Source organism: Castor canadensis, chromosome X (assembly GCF_047511655.1).
Source record: "Castor canadensis chromosome X, mCasCan1.hap1v2, whole genome shotgun sequence".
NCBI lineage: Eukaryota > Metazoa > Chordata > Mammalia > Rodentia > Castoridae > Castor > Castor canadensis.
This window is the reverse complement of record NC_133405.1, coordinates 47147784-47168130: the sequence shown is the minus strand read 5'-3', so window position 1 is coordinate 47168130 and position 20347 is coordinate 47147784. Positions and strand designations below refer to the sequence as shown.

Sequence of the window (20347 nt, the reverse complement as noted above, 5' to 3'; positions counted from 1 at the left end):
CATACATTCTTTTTCCGTTTGCTCATTGTTAGTGTATAGAAATGCTAATGATTTTTCTATGTTGATTTTATATCCTGCTACCTTGCTATAGCTATTGATGATGTCTAGAAGCTTCTGAGTAGAGTTTTTTGGGTCTTTAAGGTATAGGATCATGTCATCTGCAAATAGGGATATTTTGACAGTTTCTTTACCTATTTGTATTCCTTTTATTCCTTCTTCTTGCCTAATTGCTCTGGCTAGGAATTCCAGGACTATGTTGAATAGGAGTGGAGATAGTGGGCATCCTTGTCTGGTTCCTGATTTTAGAGGGAATGGTTTCAGTTTTTCTCCATTAAGTATAATGCTGACTGTAGGTTTGTCATATATAGCTTTTATAATGTTGAGGTACTTTCCTTCTATTCCTAGTTTTCTTAGAGCTTTTATCATGAAATGATGTTGGATCTTATCAAAGGCTTTTTCTGCATCTATTGAGATGATCAAGTGGTTTTTGTCTTTGCTTCTGTTAATGTGGCTTATTACGTTCATTGATTTTCATATATTGAACCACCCCTGCATCCCTGGGATGAAGCCTACCTGGTCGTGGTGAATAATCTTTTTGATGTGTTGTTGAATTCGGTTTGCCATTATTTTGTTGAGGATTTTTGCGTCAATGTTCATTAAGGAGATTGGCCTATAGTTCTCCTTTTTGGAGGTGTCTTTGCCTGGTTTTGGGATAAGTGTAATACTGGCTTCATAAAATGTGTTTGGCAGTTTTCCTTCCCTTTCTATTTCGTGGAACAATTTAAGGAGGGTTGGTATCAGTTCTTCTTTAAAGGTCTGATAGAATTCAGTAGAGAATCCATCAAGTCCTGGACTTTTCTTTTTGTTATCCCCCCTTTTTAACAATTTTAATGGGTTTCATTATTCTATTTTTATACATGCATATGAATCAATCATATTCATCCACTTTCACCCTCCTCCCTCCCATTGGTTCCCAACACCAAATGGTTCCCATTTGACACTTATGTAATTCTTTTTTTAGGTTAAGATTCTACATATGAGAGAAAACATGCAATATTTGTCTTTCTCAATCTGTCTTATTTCATTTAATATGATGAGTTCTGGTTCTATCCATTCTCTTGCAAAGAAAATAATCTCATTCTCCTTTATATCTTGCTAATACTCCATTGTGTATATATACCTCATTTTCTTTATCTGTTCATCCATTGATGGGCATCTAGTCTGATTCCATAGTTTGGCTATTATGAATAGTGCTGCTATAAACATGGTGTTTTGGTGTCTCTATTGTATGCTGACTGACTTTCCTTTGGATATATGCCCAGGAGTGGTAGAGCAGGATCTATGGTCATTCTATTGTTAGCTTTTTGAGGAACCGCTATACTGATTTCTATAGTGACTGTACTAATTTACATTTCCATTAAAGTGTACAGGGGTTCTTTCCCTCCACATCCTTGATAGCATTTGTTGCTGCTTCTTTTTTTGGTAATAGCCATTCTGACTAGGGTGAGATAGAATCTAAGTGTCATTTTGATTTGTATTTCCTTTACAGATAAAGATGTTGAACATTTTAAAATGTATTTATTGGCCATATGTGTTTCTTTTGAAAACTGTGTGTTCAATTCATTTACCCATTTATTAATTAGATTATTTACTATATTGTGATATTAATTCTTTATCTGATAAATACCTTGCAAAGATTTTTCTCCCAGTCTGTGGGCTACCTCTTCATTCTTGTAATTAATTTCTTTTATGTGCAGAGCTTTTAAAATTTTATACAATCTCACTTGCCAGTTCTTGTTCTTATTTCCTGAGCAACTAGTATTCTATTCAGAAAGTGTTTGCCTTCAAGTGTTTTCTCTATGTTTTCCTCTAGTAGTATCAAGCTTCAGATATTCCATTAAGATCTTCGATCCATTTTAAATTAATTTTTATACAGGATAAGAACAAGGATCTAGTTTCAGTCTTCTATATGTGGATATCCTGTTTTCCCAACACCATTTGTTGAAGAAGCTGTCTTTTCTTTAATGTATGATTTTGGCACCCTTGTTGAAAATCTGATGGCTGAAGCTGTGTGGGCTTAGTTCTGGATCTTCTATTCCATTGTCTGTTTTTGTACCAATGCCATGCTGTTTTTGTTACTATGGCTGTATAGTAGAATTTGAAGTCAGATATTGTGATGCCTCTATCATTGCTCTTTTTTTCTCAGAATCTCTTTGGTTATTTGGGGTCTTTTGTGCTTCCATATAAATTTTAGGTTGATTTTTTCTATTTTTGTGAAAAATGACTTTGGAATTTTAATGGAAATTGCATTGAATCCATAGATTTTTTGGTAGTATAGCCATTTCCACAATATTAATTTAGCTGATCCATGAACAACATGGGAGGTCTTTCCACCTTATAAGGTCTTCAATTTCTTTTTTCAAACCTTTATAGTTTTCACTGTGAGGTCTTTCACTCTAGGTTTCTTTATAGGTATTTTTGAAGATACCTATGAATGGGGTTGCTTTCCAAATTTCTTTCTCATATTGTTAATTATTGGTATATGGAAGAGCTACTGATTTTTATGTTGATTAGGTATCTTCCTATTTTACCAAAAGTGTTTTTATAAACAGATCTAAAAATATTTTGGTGGAGTTTTTAGAGTATTTTAAGTATAGGATCGTAACTTGACTTTTTTCTTTCTTATTTGTATGCCTTTTATACCTTTTTCTTACCTTATTACTCTGGCCAAGAATTGAAGCATTATATTGAATAAGAGTGGTGAGAGTGAACACCCTTCTCTCATTCCAGATTTTAGAGGAAATGCTTTCAGTTTATCTCCATTCAGCATAATTTGGCTATAGATTTGTCACCTACAGCTTTTATTATATTGAGGTATAGTCCTTCTATTCTTTTTGTGTGTGTGTTGATACCAGGGTTTGAACTCAGGGCCTTACGCTAGCTAGGCAGGTGCTCTACCACATGAGCCACTCTGTCAGCCCCATTTGGTGTTGAGGGTGGTTTTTTTTTTGAGATAGGGTCTTATGAAATATTTTCCTGGGCTGGCTTCAAACCATTCTCCTAATCTTTGCCTCCAGAGTAGCTAGAATTATAGGCATGAACCACCAGCACCTGGCTATTCTTTCTATTCTTATTTTCTTCAATCCTTTTATCATGAAAGGATGCTGAATTTTATAGAAGGCTTTTTCTACATCTATTCAGATAATCATGTGAATTTTGTCCTTGATTCTGTTAATGTGTTGAATTACATTTATTGATTTGCATGTATTGAACCATCCTTGCATTCTGGGAATGAAAATGACTTGATCATGGTGTTTCATCTTTTTAATGTGTTGTTGAATTTGGTTTGCAAGTATTTTATTGAGGATTTTTGCAATTATGTTCATCGAAGAAATTGGTCTATAGTTTTCTTTTTTCTTGGGTCCTTATCTGCTTTTGGTGTCATGGTAATTGTATCAGTTACTTTCACATAGCTGTTACCAAAATACCTGACAGAAACAACTTAAAGGAGAAAAAAAATTACTTTGGCTCATGGCAGGGAGGATGTGGTGGAGCAGAGTTCACAACATGGTGGGAGGAAGCAGAGAAAGAGAATACAGGAAAGGTCAGGGCAAGATATAACCCTCAATGACCTATTTCTTACAACTATTCCTCACCTCCTACCTTTCATCACCTCCCAATAATGTCATCATATTATGAGTCTGTCAAGGGATTAATTCATTCATTAGTCAGGAACCTCATGATCTAATCATCTCTGAAAACACAATCATAAACACACCAAGAGGTATGCTTTACTAATATCCTAGGCATTTCTTAATCCAGTCAAGCTGATAATTAAGATTAATCATCACAGTAATATCAGCTTCATAGAATGAACCTGGAAGTGTTCCTTCCCTTTCTACTTTACAGGACAGTTTGAGGAGCACTACTGCTAGTTCTTCTTTATAGGTCTTTATAGAATTTACAGGTCTTTACAGAATTCAGCCAAGAATCCTGAGCTTTTGCTTGTTGGGCAAATTTTTATGATAGCACTACATGTTTTCTAATACAAGCATAGAGTGCTATAAACTTGCCTGTAAACACTGCTTTAGGTTCATCTCACAAATTTAGTGTGCTGTGTTTTCATTTCCATTCAGTTCAAAATGCTTCCTAATTTCTCTTGATGTCTTCTTTGACATATAGGTTACTTATGTCTGTTTGATTTTGAGATATATGAGAATTTTAAAATTTTTTTCTATTATTGATTTCTGATTTTACTCCATGGTGGCCGGGGAACATACTGTGTGTTTTTTCAATACTTTTTAACTTTATTGAGATGTGTGGGTTTTGAAATTTTTAAGTTAAATTTGTATTCTTTGAGACTTGCTTTATGAACCTGAATTTGGAATATTTTGATTAATGCTCTGTGTGCTCTTGAACAGAAAGGGTATTCTGCTGTTTTTGGTGAGGTATTTTATATATGTCAATTAGGTTAAGGTTGTTGATAGTTTTGTTTAAGTCTTCTATATCCTTGCTGATTTTCTGTCTACTTATTCTGTCATTTATTGAAAGAATGATATTAAAATTCATGACTATAATTTTGAAGCTATCTATTCTTCAATTCTATCAATTTTTGAAGCTTCATTGTTAGGTGCACAAAAAATTAGGATTGTTATGTCCTCTTTTTCATCATGAACAGACCTCTTGTTTCCTTGATAGTGTTGTTTGCTCTGAAATCTATTTTTAATGATACTAATATAACTACTTTAGCTTTCCTTTGATTTTTATTAACATAGAGCATCTTTTATCTATTATTATTTTAGCCTATTTCTGTATTTTTAATTTCAAGGGATTTCTGACAAATGGGCCTTGCTTTTTATCCATTCTGAAAATATCTGTATTTAATTAGGGCTTTAACCACTACATTTAGGGTGATTATTGATATGGTTGGGTTTAAATCTAATGAACTTTTATTTTTGTTCATTCCATCTTTCTCTCCTCTCTCTCTCTCTGTGTGTGGTCTATTCCCTCTTTCCTACCTTCTTTTTGATTATTTTTATGATTATGTTTTAGCTCCTTTATTGGGTTGTTAGCTATAACTTCATTTTAGTGTTTGCTTTATGGTTTATATTATATGTATTTGACTTATCCCAATGTATCTTCATGTAAATATTATATCACTTGAAATTTATACTAAGTATACTTTTGTTTTTCTTCTAGCCTTTGTGCTATTATTGGAATAAACAGTACTTCTACAAATGTTATAAAGCCAATTATTAATTATTGTTAATTTTGCTTTAAAATGTTTTTTAGGGACAAAACTTTTCCTTTTTTGTGTTCATTTTTTTTGCATAGATCCAGACTTATGACTTTAAATTATATTCCTTTTGCTTGAAGGATTTCCTTTTTATAAGGTTTTACTTCAATTTTTGTGTCATTATAACCATTTTAAAGTTTACAATTCAGTGGCATTAATTACATTTACACTGTTACACAACCATCACCACTAGTTCCATGATTTTTCATCACTTCAATCAGAAATTCTGTACAAATAAAGCAATTAACTTTACATTTCCCCCTTCCACCAGATCTCAGTAAACTCTAATTTACTTCTGTTTATGTGAATTTGCTTATCTTAGATATTTCATGTAAGTGGAATCATAAAACATTTTTCCTTTTCTTGTCTGGCTACAGGGAATTCTAATGATTTTATGTTGCCTTGTCATCCACTTTGAATGCAAATTTAACTTTTTCACCCAAAAGCATAGCTTAGGCACCCTTAACACAGATTCCAGTTTTCCATCTTCTCCCAGATCCTCAATGCAGGCAATCCACCATGTATGTCTTATATACCCATCTCCAGGTGACCACCTCCTATGTTACAACTATATACAACCTACCTGACATGCCTCACTGACTCCCACACCACACAAAGACTGCACAGATATGCCTGTTACCACCTGTCACAATGTGACTCCCCGAAACTCATACCTACTTCATCAGTTAAAACTCCCCATGGGAAACCTGATTGGGTAATGTCCTGGACTGACTGAATCCCCTCTCTCCTCTTTCATTTTTCATTGGCCAATTTGGTGTGTGTGTCCCAGATTTCCTCCACTTCCCTTTGACCCTACAAGGCACACTGCCCTCTTCTCTCTGGACTATGTAAGTAATAAACTACTTCTGCTATTACATGTGTATTGTGGCTTCCTCTGTGCCTCACCTGACCAATATATTTGAACTTAATTTATTATTTATTTCTCACTTCAGGCTTTCCTAGAGAGAGACTTACTTGGAGAGTTTGGTAGGAGAGTTTATCTCCTGCCAATTTACATTGCTAGGAATAAACTAGACACAGATCCAACAAGAGCTACAAGGGCATCTGCCAGTATAAACAAGTTTCCTGTGAGGAACATCCTGGTCATAAGTCAGCCACTTAGGCATTAGGTCATTCGCTAGGATAAAGAAGAGATAGTTCACAAAAGGCATGCTTTAAATACCCATGCTGAAACCTCTAGAGCCCCATCAGGTTAGGGCTAGAGTTTTTAGCCCATGTTGTAAGAGTGACCTTAATATCAAATTACAAAATAAAACTACATGATTATTTTCCCTTGGCATAATGTTTTAAAGGTTAATATGTTGTAACATACATAAGAACTTCATTTATTTGCATATATATGAATACACACATACACACATGCCAGTGGGTTGGCCGGATTATTGCCAAATCCAAGGTCATGCGCATTTACCCCTATAACTTCTTCTAAGAGTTTTGTAATTTTAACTCTGAAATTTAGGCTTTTAATCCATTTTGAATTATTTTATATATGGCATAAGGGTCCAACTTTACTCTTTTGGATGAAAACATCATTTTTACTAGCACCATTTGTTGAGAACTTTCTTTTACCATTGAATGGTTTTGAGATCTTTTCTGGAAATCAGTTGACCATAAATGGGAATGTCTATTTCTAGGCTCTCAATTGTTTCCCATTTGTCTATATCTATCCTGATGCTACTACCATATGTTTTAGTTACTTTAACTTTGTGTAAGTTTTGAAATTGCAAAGTGTGAGATTTCCAACTTTGTTTTTTTCTTTTCCAAGATTATTTTGAGAATCATAAATTCCCTGAAATTCCAAATGAATTTTAGGATTTTTCTCATTTTTGCACAAAATACAGTTGGGAGGGATTTTATTAAATTTGTATGTCATGTTAGGTAGTATTGCTGCTTTATCAATATCGTCTTTCAATTCATGAGCACAAGATACTTTGCATTTATTTGTATCTTTTTATTGTTTTAGCATTCACTGCCTAGGACCACCTTAAGCCTCTGCTCCCTGTATTCTAACTCATTAGTCCTCGGCCACCCCAAGTGTGGCCCAAATGGTCCAAGATGTGGCTCCAACTACTCTGCTGAAGGGCAAAAGCTGTAAATTTTAGCAGCATCCACATGGTCCTAACTCTGCAGGTACACAGAGGGCACAAGCTGTGCAGGCATGCCTTCCTCCACCCAAATTTCAAAGGATGCCTTGGAGAACTCTGTGTCTAGGCAGAGAATTGCTTACTGGGCAGGACTATCACAAACAGCCCTTGCAAGAACAATTTCCAGAGGAGCCATGGGGTCAATGCCACCAAAGAGAACCTCCATTGGGGCAATACCTAGTGAAACCATGGTTGCAGGGCCACTGAGGAGAGTCTCTTCCTTCGCAACACCCAGAAATGCTGTAGGGTCAAGACCACCATAGATAGTACACACTAGAGCAATGCCGAGTAGTAGTGTGGGCCAGTGCACCCCAATAATCCCACACTGGTATAGCCACCAGCATGCAGCACCAGCTGAGAGAGCCTCAGCACAAAACTCCAACTCATGAGAATTGCTGTGTGGTCCCCCATAGCCTTGGGGACCGAACTCCAGCCCCAGTGTGTCTAGAAGGTAGGCAGACCTGGAGTAAAAGAAAACCACTCTAAAACATCATCGTTTGATGTGTGCCTTGGGTTTTGAATTTAGATATGACCAATCACCCCTTTCTTCTTTCCTATTTCTCTGTTTTGGAAAGGGAATGTCTATTCTATGCCACTGTTGTATTTTAGAAGCATGTAATTTCTTTGATTTTATAGACACACAGCTGCAGATGAATTTGCTTCAGGATAAAATCATACCATGAGTCTCTCCCATATCTGATTTAGATTTCTTTTTTGCAGTTCTGGGGATCGAATCCACTGATTTTTAGATGAGACATAGACTTTATACTTGATGTTACAACAAAGACATTTTGAGGTTATTGGGATGAGATGAAAGTGTTTTGCATATTAGAAAGGCATGAATTTTGGAGGGCCAAGGGCCAAATGCTATGATTTCAATGATGATATTTCTCCCAAAATTTGTATATTAAACTTAATTGCAGGGGGCAGGACAAAATGGCAGGTGGAAGTGTCCTCCATTTTGAATCTGAGAATGAGAAGAGTCAGATAACAAAGGAGAGACGCAGAGTCCCCATTTTTCTTTCTGTATTTTAGCAGACCTCAACAGAAAAACAGAAATCAGTAAAATAAGGAAGTACTCAAACACAGATCTCAAATAAACCAATGATGTATGTCAAGCTCATAAAAAAAAATAAAAACAAGCCAACCATAAAATTATGAAAAAATAAACACTAAAGATTAGTGAAGGAATGAAAATGGAAACTAAAAGAATAATACAAAGAATCAACCAATGAAATGAGGTATTTTTTTGAAAACATAAACAACATTGCCAAACAAACTTTAGACAAACTAACAAAAAGAAAGAGAGAGAAGACTCAAATTAACAACATTGGAGATGAGAAAATGGATATCACAACAAATACTCATGAAATTCAGAGGATCATTAGGGCATAGTTTGAAAACCTGTATTCGAATGAAGTGGAAAATCAGAAGAAATAACTTTCTAGATGCATATGACCTACCAAAACTGAATTAAGAGGATATAAAGCACCTAAACAGATCTATAATAAACAAATTGAAGCAGTAATAAAGAGTCTCCCAACAAAGAAAATTGCAGAACTGGATGAATTCACTGTTGAGTTCTACCAGACCATTAAAGAAGAACACCAAAGCTCCTCAAACTTTTCCATGAAATTGAAAGAGAAGGAATGCTACCAAACTCATTCTAAGAAGCTAGTATTACCCTGATACCAAATTATATCCCTGTTTGCTGACAATATATCTCAGGATGGACTTGGTCAAGCTAAATTTTGCTGGGTGACCTTTGACCTTCCCAAACTTCGATATTTGAATCTTTCTCTAGTTTTAGGAATTTTTCTGTTATTTTTTAAAACTACCTTTTCTATCCCTTTGGCGTTCTCAAGTCCCTCTTGGAACTGAAATATTTGCTCTTTTAATACAGTCCTGAAATTCTAATAAGCTTTCTTCATTCTGTTTTCTTTTTTCTCCTCCAACTTTGTATTTTAAAATAGTCTGTCTTTGAGGTCACTAATTCTCACTTCTGGTTGATCTATCCTGCAATTGGTGCCACAGATCCCATTTTTATTTTTGCTGAGTATATTTTTCAGCTCAAGGATTCGTTTGGTTTTAAAAATTATTTTCATATCTTTGTTATATTTTTCTGTAAGAGTTTTGAAACATTTCTCTGTATTTTCTTGAAGCCTGTCAAGTTTCCTTAAAACAGCTGTTTTAAATTCTGTGTTTAAGAATTTTCCCATATTGGTTTCTATCCAGTCAGTTTCTAGTGCCTTATTTCGACTGTTAGGTGAAGTCATGGTTTCCTGAAAGTTCTTGATGCTTGTTGGTGTGTGACATCATCTTGGCAATGAGAGATTATTTATTCCATTCTTCATAATCTGGCTTTGTGCATGCCTGTCTTTCCAGAAATTCAAGCAGGCTGCTTATTTTCTCTGAACCTGTAGTCACTTCATTATTTTTACACCAGAACATGCCTTAACTCCTGTTTTGCCATAAGCCTACTGTTGGTATAATTGTTGCTATCTCACAACTAGAGGGTGAGCTAGCCCAGATTTGTTCTTTCTTCTTCTTCTTTGTTTTTTTTATTGGTGGTACTGGAGTTTGAACTCAGGCCTTTGCATTGGCAAAACAGGCATTCTACCATACCTCCAGTCCATTTTGCTTTACTTTGGAGATGGCGGTCTTGAAAACTATTTGCCTGGGCTAGCCTCAAACTGATCCTCCAGATTTCAGTCTCCCAAGTAGTTAGGATTACAGGTGTGAGCCACCAGAACCTCACCAGATTTGTTCTCAACGTGTTCTTGGTATGTTATTCAGCATTAATTTGCTGGAACACCTACAAAGCGTAGTGTAATTCTTCCCCCAAATTTCTCACTGGGGAGCTAGGGTAGGCCCAAACATCTCATCCACAGTAACTGGTTGTGGTGAGGAAGTGTGGAATTCTACCTGGCTCTGGGAAAAAACAATCTCTGAGTTCCTATGCCACATCTGTGGCCATGAACACTACAATTCTGTGTCAAACTCTATATCTACAGTTCATCAAGACTAGATCTGCACCAAGCAGGACCAACGCCCACACTACTATTATGCCTTCTGCTGATATGGACTCATGGTCTAAGGCCACTGCATCACCCAAAAGTGATGCTAGCTGGAATAGAAGTCTGTGAGATTGGAGCCATATGTTCTTGCTTGACATTGGGGCTGTTCCAAAGCTTCCATCCGTAGACACTAGCCAGGGGTTGGGCACATTAGAATTTTTCTAGTGTTAAAGGTTTCATCAGGCCAGCATTGAGTTTTAGGCCAAAGTCCTGAGCTTACTACTCTGCCCCATATCCATGCTATGCTGCCCAAGATTGAGGTAATATTGGTCAAGTCAGCCACTTGGGCACCAAGGTTGATGCTGAACTGGGAAGGCCCTAAGTTTCACAGATGCAAGGAGCTTCACAGTCTCAGGGGTACCTACACCCAGGCCTATGCCACAGCTGGGAGTGATGCAGGGTGAAATGTTATGCTATCCCCTTGTGGCACAGGTCTCTGTGTGATACTAGGGGTAAATCTAGAGCTCCATGTGTGAGCACTGACCTAAGGATAGTTGTGCTGCCTGAGACTGGGGTCGGGCTGTGGAGACAGTCCCAATGCTATCAAGGCTAGGTTGCAGCTGAGTCTTAGAGCCACAGGAACCTTCCCAGTCCGGGGGATGTTCCCTAGGCCTACACCAAGACTGGGCATGGTGGGACACATCAATAATCCCAGCACTTGGAAGGCTGAAGCAGGAAGATAGTTAAGTTCCAGCACAGCCTGAGCTACACAGCAAGACCCTATCTCAAAAGAAAGGAAATAACCCCCCCAAAAAAAAACAGTAACAAAAAAACCTAGTTAGGACAATTCTATAAAATAACTGAGCAGTACTCTTCAAAATTGTCATAGTCAGCAGAGACAGAACTGTCATATGTAGAAACAAAAGAAGACATAACAAAATATAGTGTGGGCTCCTGGATCTGATCCTACATTAGGAAAAGACATTAGCAAGACAAGAGGCAAAATCAAATGTCTATATTGGTTAGTAGTGCTGAAGCAGTATTATTTTCTTGGTTTTGATAATTGTACTATAGTTAAGTATAATGTTAACATAAGAAAATGCTGGGTGTGGGATATATAGGAACTATTACTATTTTTTGAGAGCTCATTTTCCTAATTTGCATTATTACTCTGAACATTCATCTTTGTGGGTCATTTGAATTTTCTTTTCTACAAAATTTTTCACCCACTTAGTAGTTTTAGTATTGATTTTTTTTGTATATAGCAGTTGTGATGGCTAATATTGATTCTAATTGGTTTGAGAGATGCCTAAGTTTAGTAAAACACATTTCTGAGTATCTTTGAGGGCATTTCCAGAAACAACTAGCATATGGAACAGCAACTGAGATGGGGAGGGGATCCACCCTGAAAGTGGGTGGCACTATCAAATAGGCCAGGGCCCAGATGAAACAAGTGGAAGGAGGAAGCCTACTAGAGCAGGCTCGTTCTGCCTCTGTTTCCTGGCCATTGTGAAGTAAGCAGCATTACTTTCACCATCATGTTCTGCCTCACCTTGAGTCCAAAAGCAATGGAGACAGCTGGCCATGGACTGAAGCCTCCGAAACAGTGAGCTAAAATAAAGCTTTCATTCATTTAAACTGTCACAGCAATGAAAGCCTGACTAACACAGTAGTCCTACTTTACTGGTGCTTTTACTTTCTAGGCTTATAGTTATGTGCACTGAACCATAGTCCAAAAATATTAAGTGGAAAATGAAATAACTCATACATTTTTAAATTACATGCTCTTCTGTGTAGTGTAATGAAATTTCATGTTGTTCCACTCCATCCTGCCCATCTCCAGGATGGAATCACTCCTTTGTCCAGGGTATCCACGCTATATATGCTACACACCAGTTACACTTAGTTGTTATCTCATTTAACAGATGACTGCCACAGCCTCACAGTACTCGTGTTTACTAAATAATGGCCCTAAAGGGCAAAAATAGTGATGGCAAAGCAGGCATCAGCACATAAAACATGGAAGAACACATTAACTCTGATAATATATGGCAATGCTACAGGGCAAATAGGAAAAAGAAAACAGTATATATAGGATTTGGTACTATCCAAAGTTTCAGAAATCCCCTAGGGGTCTTGGAATGTACCACTTGTTGATAAGGGTGACTACTGTACTAAAAATTGTATACATTGTACGTTAAGGAAATTAGGTCCTTGTGATAACAAATATTTTCCAGTTTTTCTTTTGATTTTTTTTAAATGGTGGGTTTGTGTATAAATATATATATATATACATATACACACAGATGTTTTAAATGATGATTTTGGCTTACTCGTGGGCAAGAATAAAAAGAAATAGTAGCAAAGTGGCTTTAACTTCTCAACAGTATTCAAAACCCCAGAATACATACACTAGTTAATGGAAATGACTGTCTCTCTAAAGTTTTTTCTTCCATTAAAGTTATTTATTAAAAAATTTACATACAGTAAAATTCATTCTTTTGGTGTGCAATTCCATGAGTTTTAACAAATGCATACTCATGTAACTACAAGCAACACACAGCTTATTTCCAATATTAGAAGAAATCCCTTGTGTTGACACTTTGTATTCAAGGAGTACACCAATTTTAACCCCTCATATCCACTAATTTTTTCTTCATTCCTATTGGTTTGCCTTTTCCAGAAAATAAACAAATGGAATCAAACAGTAAGTAGCCTTTGAGTCTGGCTTTTTGAACTTAGCAAAATGCACTTCATTCATCAGTTGTTGCATATATGGTTCATTAATTGTTATTGCTGAGTAGAGTATCACTGGATATACCAGTTTCTGTATCTATGCACCGGTTGAAAGGTATCCTCTGTCTTTATTTTCCTCAATTATTAGTAGTCTGTAGGTCTACTAAAGGGCAGAGGTAATATTTTTCACCCAACAGGAAACAGTTCCTTCTGAATAGTCCAGCTGAGAAATATGTCCCTGGGTAACATGTAAAAAAGGCTATAACTAGGATAATTTACTTCTTAAACTCCTTAACCTATATTTCAAACTAGATGGTTAATCCTAGGTGAACAGTATATTCAAAGGAATAGGAGTTTGTCCTGAGTGTAGACAGATGATATCCTACAGTGGGTCTGACAAGTATTCTGGAAGCCACATCACTGTAAGATTATTTAAAATTATTTCAATTTTTAAAAATACTGAAAAAAGTAAAATATCACTTGAAATCACACCAACTTAAAAATTTCACAAAGTGAAAACTTTCTTTCAACCTATCCAATTTCACCTCCAGAAGGTTGGTTTACAATTTGCTATATATATTTCTTAGCTTTTCCCTAAATTTATTTTGAAAAAACACACACACACACATATATACATACATATGCTATACATATATTAATGCTTTTGTTCAAAACTATACATATTCCTGAATCTTAACATTTAACTTAATACTAAATACTGGATATGAGTCAGATCAGAATATATTCCTATAGTCCATTATTTTAATGGCTGCATAGTATTCACTAAATGGATGGATATGTATAAAGTTATTTCTTCATTTTCCAACTGATGGACATTTGGGTAATATCCAACTTCCTATTTTAGTGAGTTTTGATATATAATTTATATATCACACAACTCATAGGCTTTAGTATATTTATGTGTAATTATCAACAGTCAATTTTAGAACATTTTCACCAAACTCTAAAGAAACCCCAGACACTTTAGCTATTATCCCTGCCATTTCTATTCCTTTCCCTCTCACACCCACTCTAAGCAACCACTAATATTGTCATATATATTTGTCAATTCTGGACACCTCATATAAATGGAATCATATGATATATAGTGACTGGCTTCTTTTAATGAGCATATTCTCAGGATTCTCTTATGTTGTACTATGTGTCAGAAACATTCCCTGCTATTCTATTTTTTCGAAGTTTGTGATGAAATTATATTAATTTTTCTTTAAAGGTTTGGTAGAATTTATCTAAGAAGCCATTTGAGCCTGGGCTTTCCTTTGTAGGTACTTTTTTATTGGGGTATTCAGATTTTCTATTTATTTTTGATTAGGTTTTAGTAACTTTTGTCTTCTAGAATTTGTCCACTTCATCTAGGTTAATTTATTGACATATATTTGTTCATAATATTCCCTCATAATCCTTCATATTTCTACAGGATCAGTAATAAATTTTTCCTTCATTTTTTCTTATTTTTCATGGTACTAGTAACTGGACTCAGGTTCTTCGCATGTCAGGAAAGTGATCTACCACTTAAATTATGCTCTAGACCTTTTGTTTGCATTTTAGAGACAGATCTCACTATCTCTGCCTTCCCCATAGCTGGGATGACAGCTCTGTACCACCATACCCACCTGATTCTAATAATTTGACTCTCCTTTTTCCCCTGATAAATTTAGCAAAAAATTTGTAAGTTTTGTTAATCATTTTATAGGACCAACCTGTGGTTTGGATTTCATTTGATTTTCCTTTACTGTTTTCTATTCTTGAGGTCATTTATTTTTCATCTAATCTTTTATATTTTTATCCTTTTTGTTTAATTTGTTCTTCTTTTTCAGGGTCTTAAGGTATAAAATGAAGTTATTGTCATTCTCTTTTAAGTAGGCTTATACCTTTAAATTTCCCTGTAAGCACTGCTTTAAGCTGCATCCTATAAATTTTGGTATGTTGTATTCATTTTCATTCACCTCAAAGGATTTTCTAGGTTCCTTTGTGATTAATTCTTTGACCTATTGGTCATTTAAAAGTGTGCCTAATTGCCACAAATCTGTGAGTTTCCCAAGTTTTTGGTACTGATTTCTAACTTCATTCCATGTGGTCAGAGAACAGACTTTACATCATTTCAGTCCACTTATATTAAATATGTATTCTGATGTCAATGGGTAGAGTGTTCTATAGATGTCTTTTAGACCTATTTGGCTTACAGTGTTGTTCAATGCTTTTTGTACACTTGTCTATTTCAATCCTTTAATTTATTTTGGTTTTTGCTTCATGTATTTTGGGGCTTTGTTATTATATGGATATGTGATAATTGTTACATCTTCCTGAAAGATTGACCCATTTAACATTATAAAGTGTAATTCTTTATCTCTAGTAATTTTTTTGTTTTAAAGTCTATTTTGTCTCATATTAGCTACTTCACTTTCTTATGGTTGCTGTTTTGCATGACATTTTTGTTTTCCTGTAGACAGGTCTAGTGTAGCACAAGCTGGCCTCAAGCTTGTGATCCTATTGCCTCACCCTCTCTCAAGTGCTAGGGTTACAGTCATGTACCACCACACTTGCCCATCTTATTTTCTATCCTTTTACCTTCGACCTTTGGGTATCTTCTAATGTAAAATGGGTCTGTAAAACAGGATTGTGTTGAATCTTGTTTTTTCTAGTCTGACAATTTTTGTCTCTTAATTAGATAATTTAATCCTTTTACATTTATTGTTTGTAATGAAATAGGTAATTTGTGACTGTTATTTTGTCTCAATTTTTATTTTCCTTGATTCTTCATTCTTTCTTTTGCATTTATTGCTAGTTTGACATTTAAATTCCTTTAATAATACCCTCACTGTTTATAAAGTAAGTTATTTCCTTTTCAATGGCTCTATGGCTTACCATATACATCCTAATTAAACTAGAGTAGCTAATGATATATTCTAACTTAATTCTAGTGATATATAAAAATCTTTTTCCTATATAAACTCATTCCTTTTCCCCACTTTTTGTGGTATAACTATGTAAATTATTCCTACATGTAATAAACCTAAAATACATCATTATAATTATGACTTAATAAATCCACATCCTTTCAAGAAGGTGAGATAAGTGTATGTTTATAGCTTTGTAAAATTAACCTTCTTTCTCCTTTCTTGTTTTCTTCATTTGTTCGTATGGATTAGAACTACTATCTAAAGTCATTTCTTCCTGGGTGCCAGTGGCACATGCCCGTAATTCTAGCTAGTTGGGAGGCAGAGATCAGGAGGATTGTGGTCCAAAGCCAACCCAGGCAAACAATTCATGAGATCCTATCTTGAAAAATATTCAACTCAAGCCAGGGCTTGAGTAGTGGCTCAAGTGGTAGAGTACCTACCTAGCAAGCATGAGGTTCTGAGTTCACACCCCAGTACCATCAAAAAAAGGTCATTTCTTTAGTAAAACACAGCATTATTTCTACCTACCTTATTTGTCCTGTTATTGGCAAATATATTGCATTTTTAATGTTATAGGTCAAACAATACAGCTATATAATACTCTCTTACACAATGTTTTGAGATCAGTTGAGAATAAAGAAAAGTGTTCAGATTTTCTTTTACAAGCTATCAGCTTGACAAACTTCCTTTTGTATTTCCTATGATATCTACTAGCAACAATGTCTATTAATTTTTTTTATTATGTGGGCATGTTTTATTTTTACCTTCAACTTTGAAAAAGTTTAATTGTACATAAAATTCATGGTTGATAGTTATTTTCTTTGAGCACTTTGAATATGTTATCTCATTGCCACTAATACTGTTTCTAAGATCACGTTTACAATTTTTTTGTTTTTGTGAGCCGGGTTTTACTGTGTCGCAGAGGCTGATCTCAAACTCCTGGGCTCAAGCCTCATCCTCCTAAGTAGTTGGAACTACAGGCACATGTCAGGCCTAACAACACCTTTCTAATGAGAGTTTGGTTGTTAATTATATTGGGTTGTCAATTTACAATTTTTTTGTTTTTGTGAGCCGGGTTTTACTGTGTCGCAGAGGCTGATCTCAAACTCCTGGGCTCAAGCCTCATCCTCCTAAGTAGTTGGAACTACAGGCACATGTCAGGCCTAACAACACCTTTCTAATGAGAGGTTGGTTGTTAATTATATTGGGTTGTCAATTATACTAAGTGATAGTTCATTTCTCTTGGATTGCCATCCAGATTTTCTCTTTGTACTTGGGTTTCAATATTTTTGTGATGATGTGGCTATTTGTAGCTTTCTTTCTGTTTATCCTATGGGGTTCACTGAGCTTCTGTGATGTCAAGATTTATGTGTCTCATCAAATTTGAAACATTTTTAGTCATTATTTCTTGCAATATTTTTGCACCTTTCTTTCTTGTCTTTTTCTGGCACTCCCATTACATGTATATCAGAGTGCTTAATGGTGCCTCACAAGTCCAACATTCTGTTCAATTTTATCCATTCTCTTTTCTTTCTCTTCCTCACTCTGGATAATGTCATCTCATTTAATATGAACAACCCACCTAGGTAAGTAGTATTATCTTCACTTTATATATGTGAAAACTGAGGATCAGATTAAGTGACTTGCCAGGTTCAGAGTGGTAAACGTGGCTATGTGTTTTACAAGTCTGACTCCAAAGTTGGTACAAATTCCTCTATACCATATTGTTTTTCCATTCTTCAGAAGCCATAAATGAGCAACTATGGGATTTGAGATAGGATGCCTCTCTTCTAGACAACTTTCTTCTTATGACCCTTTAATATTATTTGCTGATATGTTCCTCTCCCAAAATTCATATATGTAATATTTAACATATTAGACACTTACTCAATGTTTATTTCTTTGAATTCAATGATTACTCAATGGTATCTAGCTTAAATGGCCATGAGAACACCAATATTTTGGTCTAAAAGACTTCATTAGAAAAATAACTTTTTTGAGGACTCTGATAACTTAGTGGGGAAGCATTTATCAAATATGGTGACTGACCTATGAATCTACCCACTGTTACTGCTGATAGTTCTGAGATAACACGTGTTGTGCTTGTTAGGTCTGGGAGCCTGCTCTTTTATTTTCTAGGAGGATAAAATTAGAGGCAAGGGATCTCTAGTAACTAAATATTTTAAAATTTAGTTTTTAAGTTTTGTATATAGGAGGCAATTCTAAAAAGAATGTTATATGTAGTGATACATATTGAAGACTCCAGAAAATAAGACTCTATAAAAATCCCCAGGAATAATCCTATGTAATTTATCCTGCAAAAAATAATAATCTTTGTATTTACCCTTAATATTCAAGATATTGTCTGTTCTAAAGGGTCTATTTTTTTTCTTTTGGGCAGATCTGGAGTTTGAACTCAGGGTTTCATACTTGCTAGGCAGGTGCTTTACTACTTGAGCCACACCCCCATCCCTTTTAAGTCCTACACAGTCTTTGATTGTACAAAATATTTTCTACCAATTCTCCTGAAAAGCTGAAAGATATTTTCTTAATTATATTTCTCTCCAATTTCTCTTTTTCGATGCCAAACAAATTTCGATCTATATACAAATCCTAGATTCAAGATTCTGATGCAGAAAAGATCATCCAGGACCACCCACAACCTGTACATTTATATTTATCCTAGCTCTCAATGATTTCTGTACTAGTGTCTGTAGCAGATGATGAGAAAGAAACAGCTTGGATATCTGACCGTTGCTTTTTGTTCTTTCCAAACTCTATCACCAATATTTTTCCATGCAGTTTATATCCATTTACTTGATGCAATGCTTGCCATGCTATCTCCTTATCTAAAAGAAAAAAGAAAAAAATCATTTTACATAGCGCTTAATCATTCAATTCTATTACAAGTCTAGTTTTGTTGTTCGGGTTGGCATTAAATGCAGACTAGAAGGTAATGCTGTCATTTGATATATAATCTTCAATTTGTAGAACTCAGGAAGATTAAACCAATGGTTAACAGTGATGACAATAAAAATTCAAAATGAATATTTGAGGATGTCTCTTAATTCAAAGATACAGGCAAAGAAACAAGAATATATAGGCAGTATGCTAAAGAAATCTAAGCTATACCTAATTATATCCAAGTCTCTCTTAGAGAACCAGATCTTTTTCAAAATGGTAATACAAAAGAAGTTATCATATGACTGAATACACTTTGCTACTTTTTTCTTTCAGTGAAGAGTGGCTGTGGGTATCTTTATTGGGATAAATAAGTTCAAGAATCCTTGTAGGCACAGAAGCTTTGAATATGAGAATATACAGTGTACAGAAATATTATTCAACTTATGGGTTTTTGGAGCCTGGATATAAGAAATAAGGAAGAGGTGGATTGTGGCTAAGTCTGTGGAATCATTAGGTTGACAATATCATTAGTCTGAGCCCAGTTTTATCTCAGATATACTAAAAATTTTTAAATTATACCATAGCTGCTGTTACGATTAGTAAAACAGTGACACATGTAAATGTACTTAGCTTGTAAAGTTTTTTATTATGTATTTTTCAATTAGTGTTTCAAATTCTGTGAGGGTCCATGAAATATGTATAAATTTGAAAGAGGTCCTTACACTTCAAAAAACTGAAAACCACTGGTACAGAGGATTTATAAATTTTCAGTGAAGTAGGAAAGATGGTACAAGACTATATGAAAACACAATGAAGGGGAGAATAGCAGTACTTGTGTAAAATCACTTGCCTACACATATGTTAGCAGACTATTTGACAGTTTAGAAGACATACTGGATGGTTTTTCATAGAAATCAGATTCACCCATTATTATTATATTTGGATTAAAACACTGAAGTTATGTATTTACATATGTGATATGTAGAAGAACCTACCATTATCTACTAACTATGAATTAGTAATGACTTAGTATATTAGCTTGCAATCAGTTAGTCCTAAAGGAATAGGACATAAGGAAAGTACATGTGTTTTGATCAGAATGCCAATAAATTAATTAATGAATAATCTAATTATAACTTGGACTAGAAATATTAATGTTAGCAAAAGAAAATAAATTTCAGTGGGGTGAGAAGCAAATGCCAAGATTGGGGAAATTGAGAACATTTTGGGTAAGGTGGTCATGCACTGTCAACAGAGGAGAAGATGCACAGTAAGGGGGATAGAGAAACATTGAAAACCCGTTTTCTT

General features: G+C 35.0%; 1 protein-coding gene across 1 annotated transcript in view; it reads right to left on the bottom strand.

Moving 5' to 3' along the window:
• Positions 1-402: 402 nt before the first annotated feature.
• The window catches only part of Rbm41 (RNA binding motif protein 41), a 60919-nt gene continuing 40974 nt past the window's right edge, over positions 403-20347 (bottom strand). Inside the window, exon 7 of the mRNA XM_020185229.2 lies at positions 403-18984. Within this exon, the coding sequence (XP_020040818.1) occupies positions 18818-18984 (167 nt within the window). The 3' untranslated portion in view covers positions 403-18817. The remainder of the gene's footprint in view (positions 18985-20347) is intronic.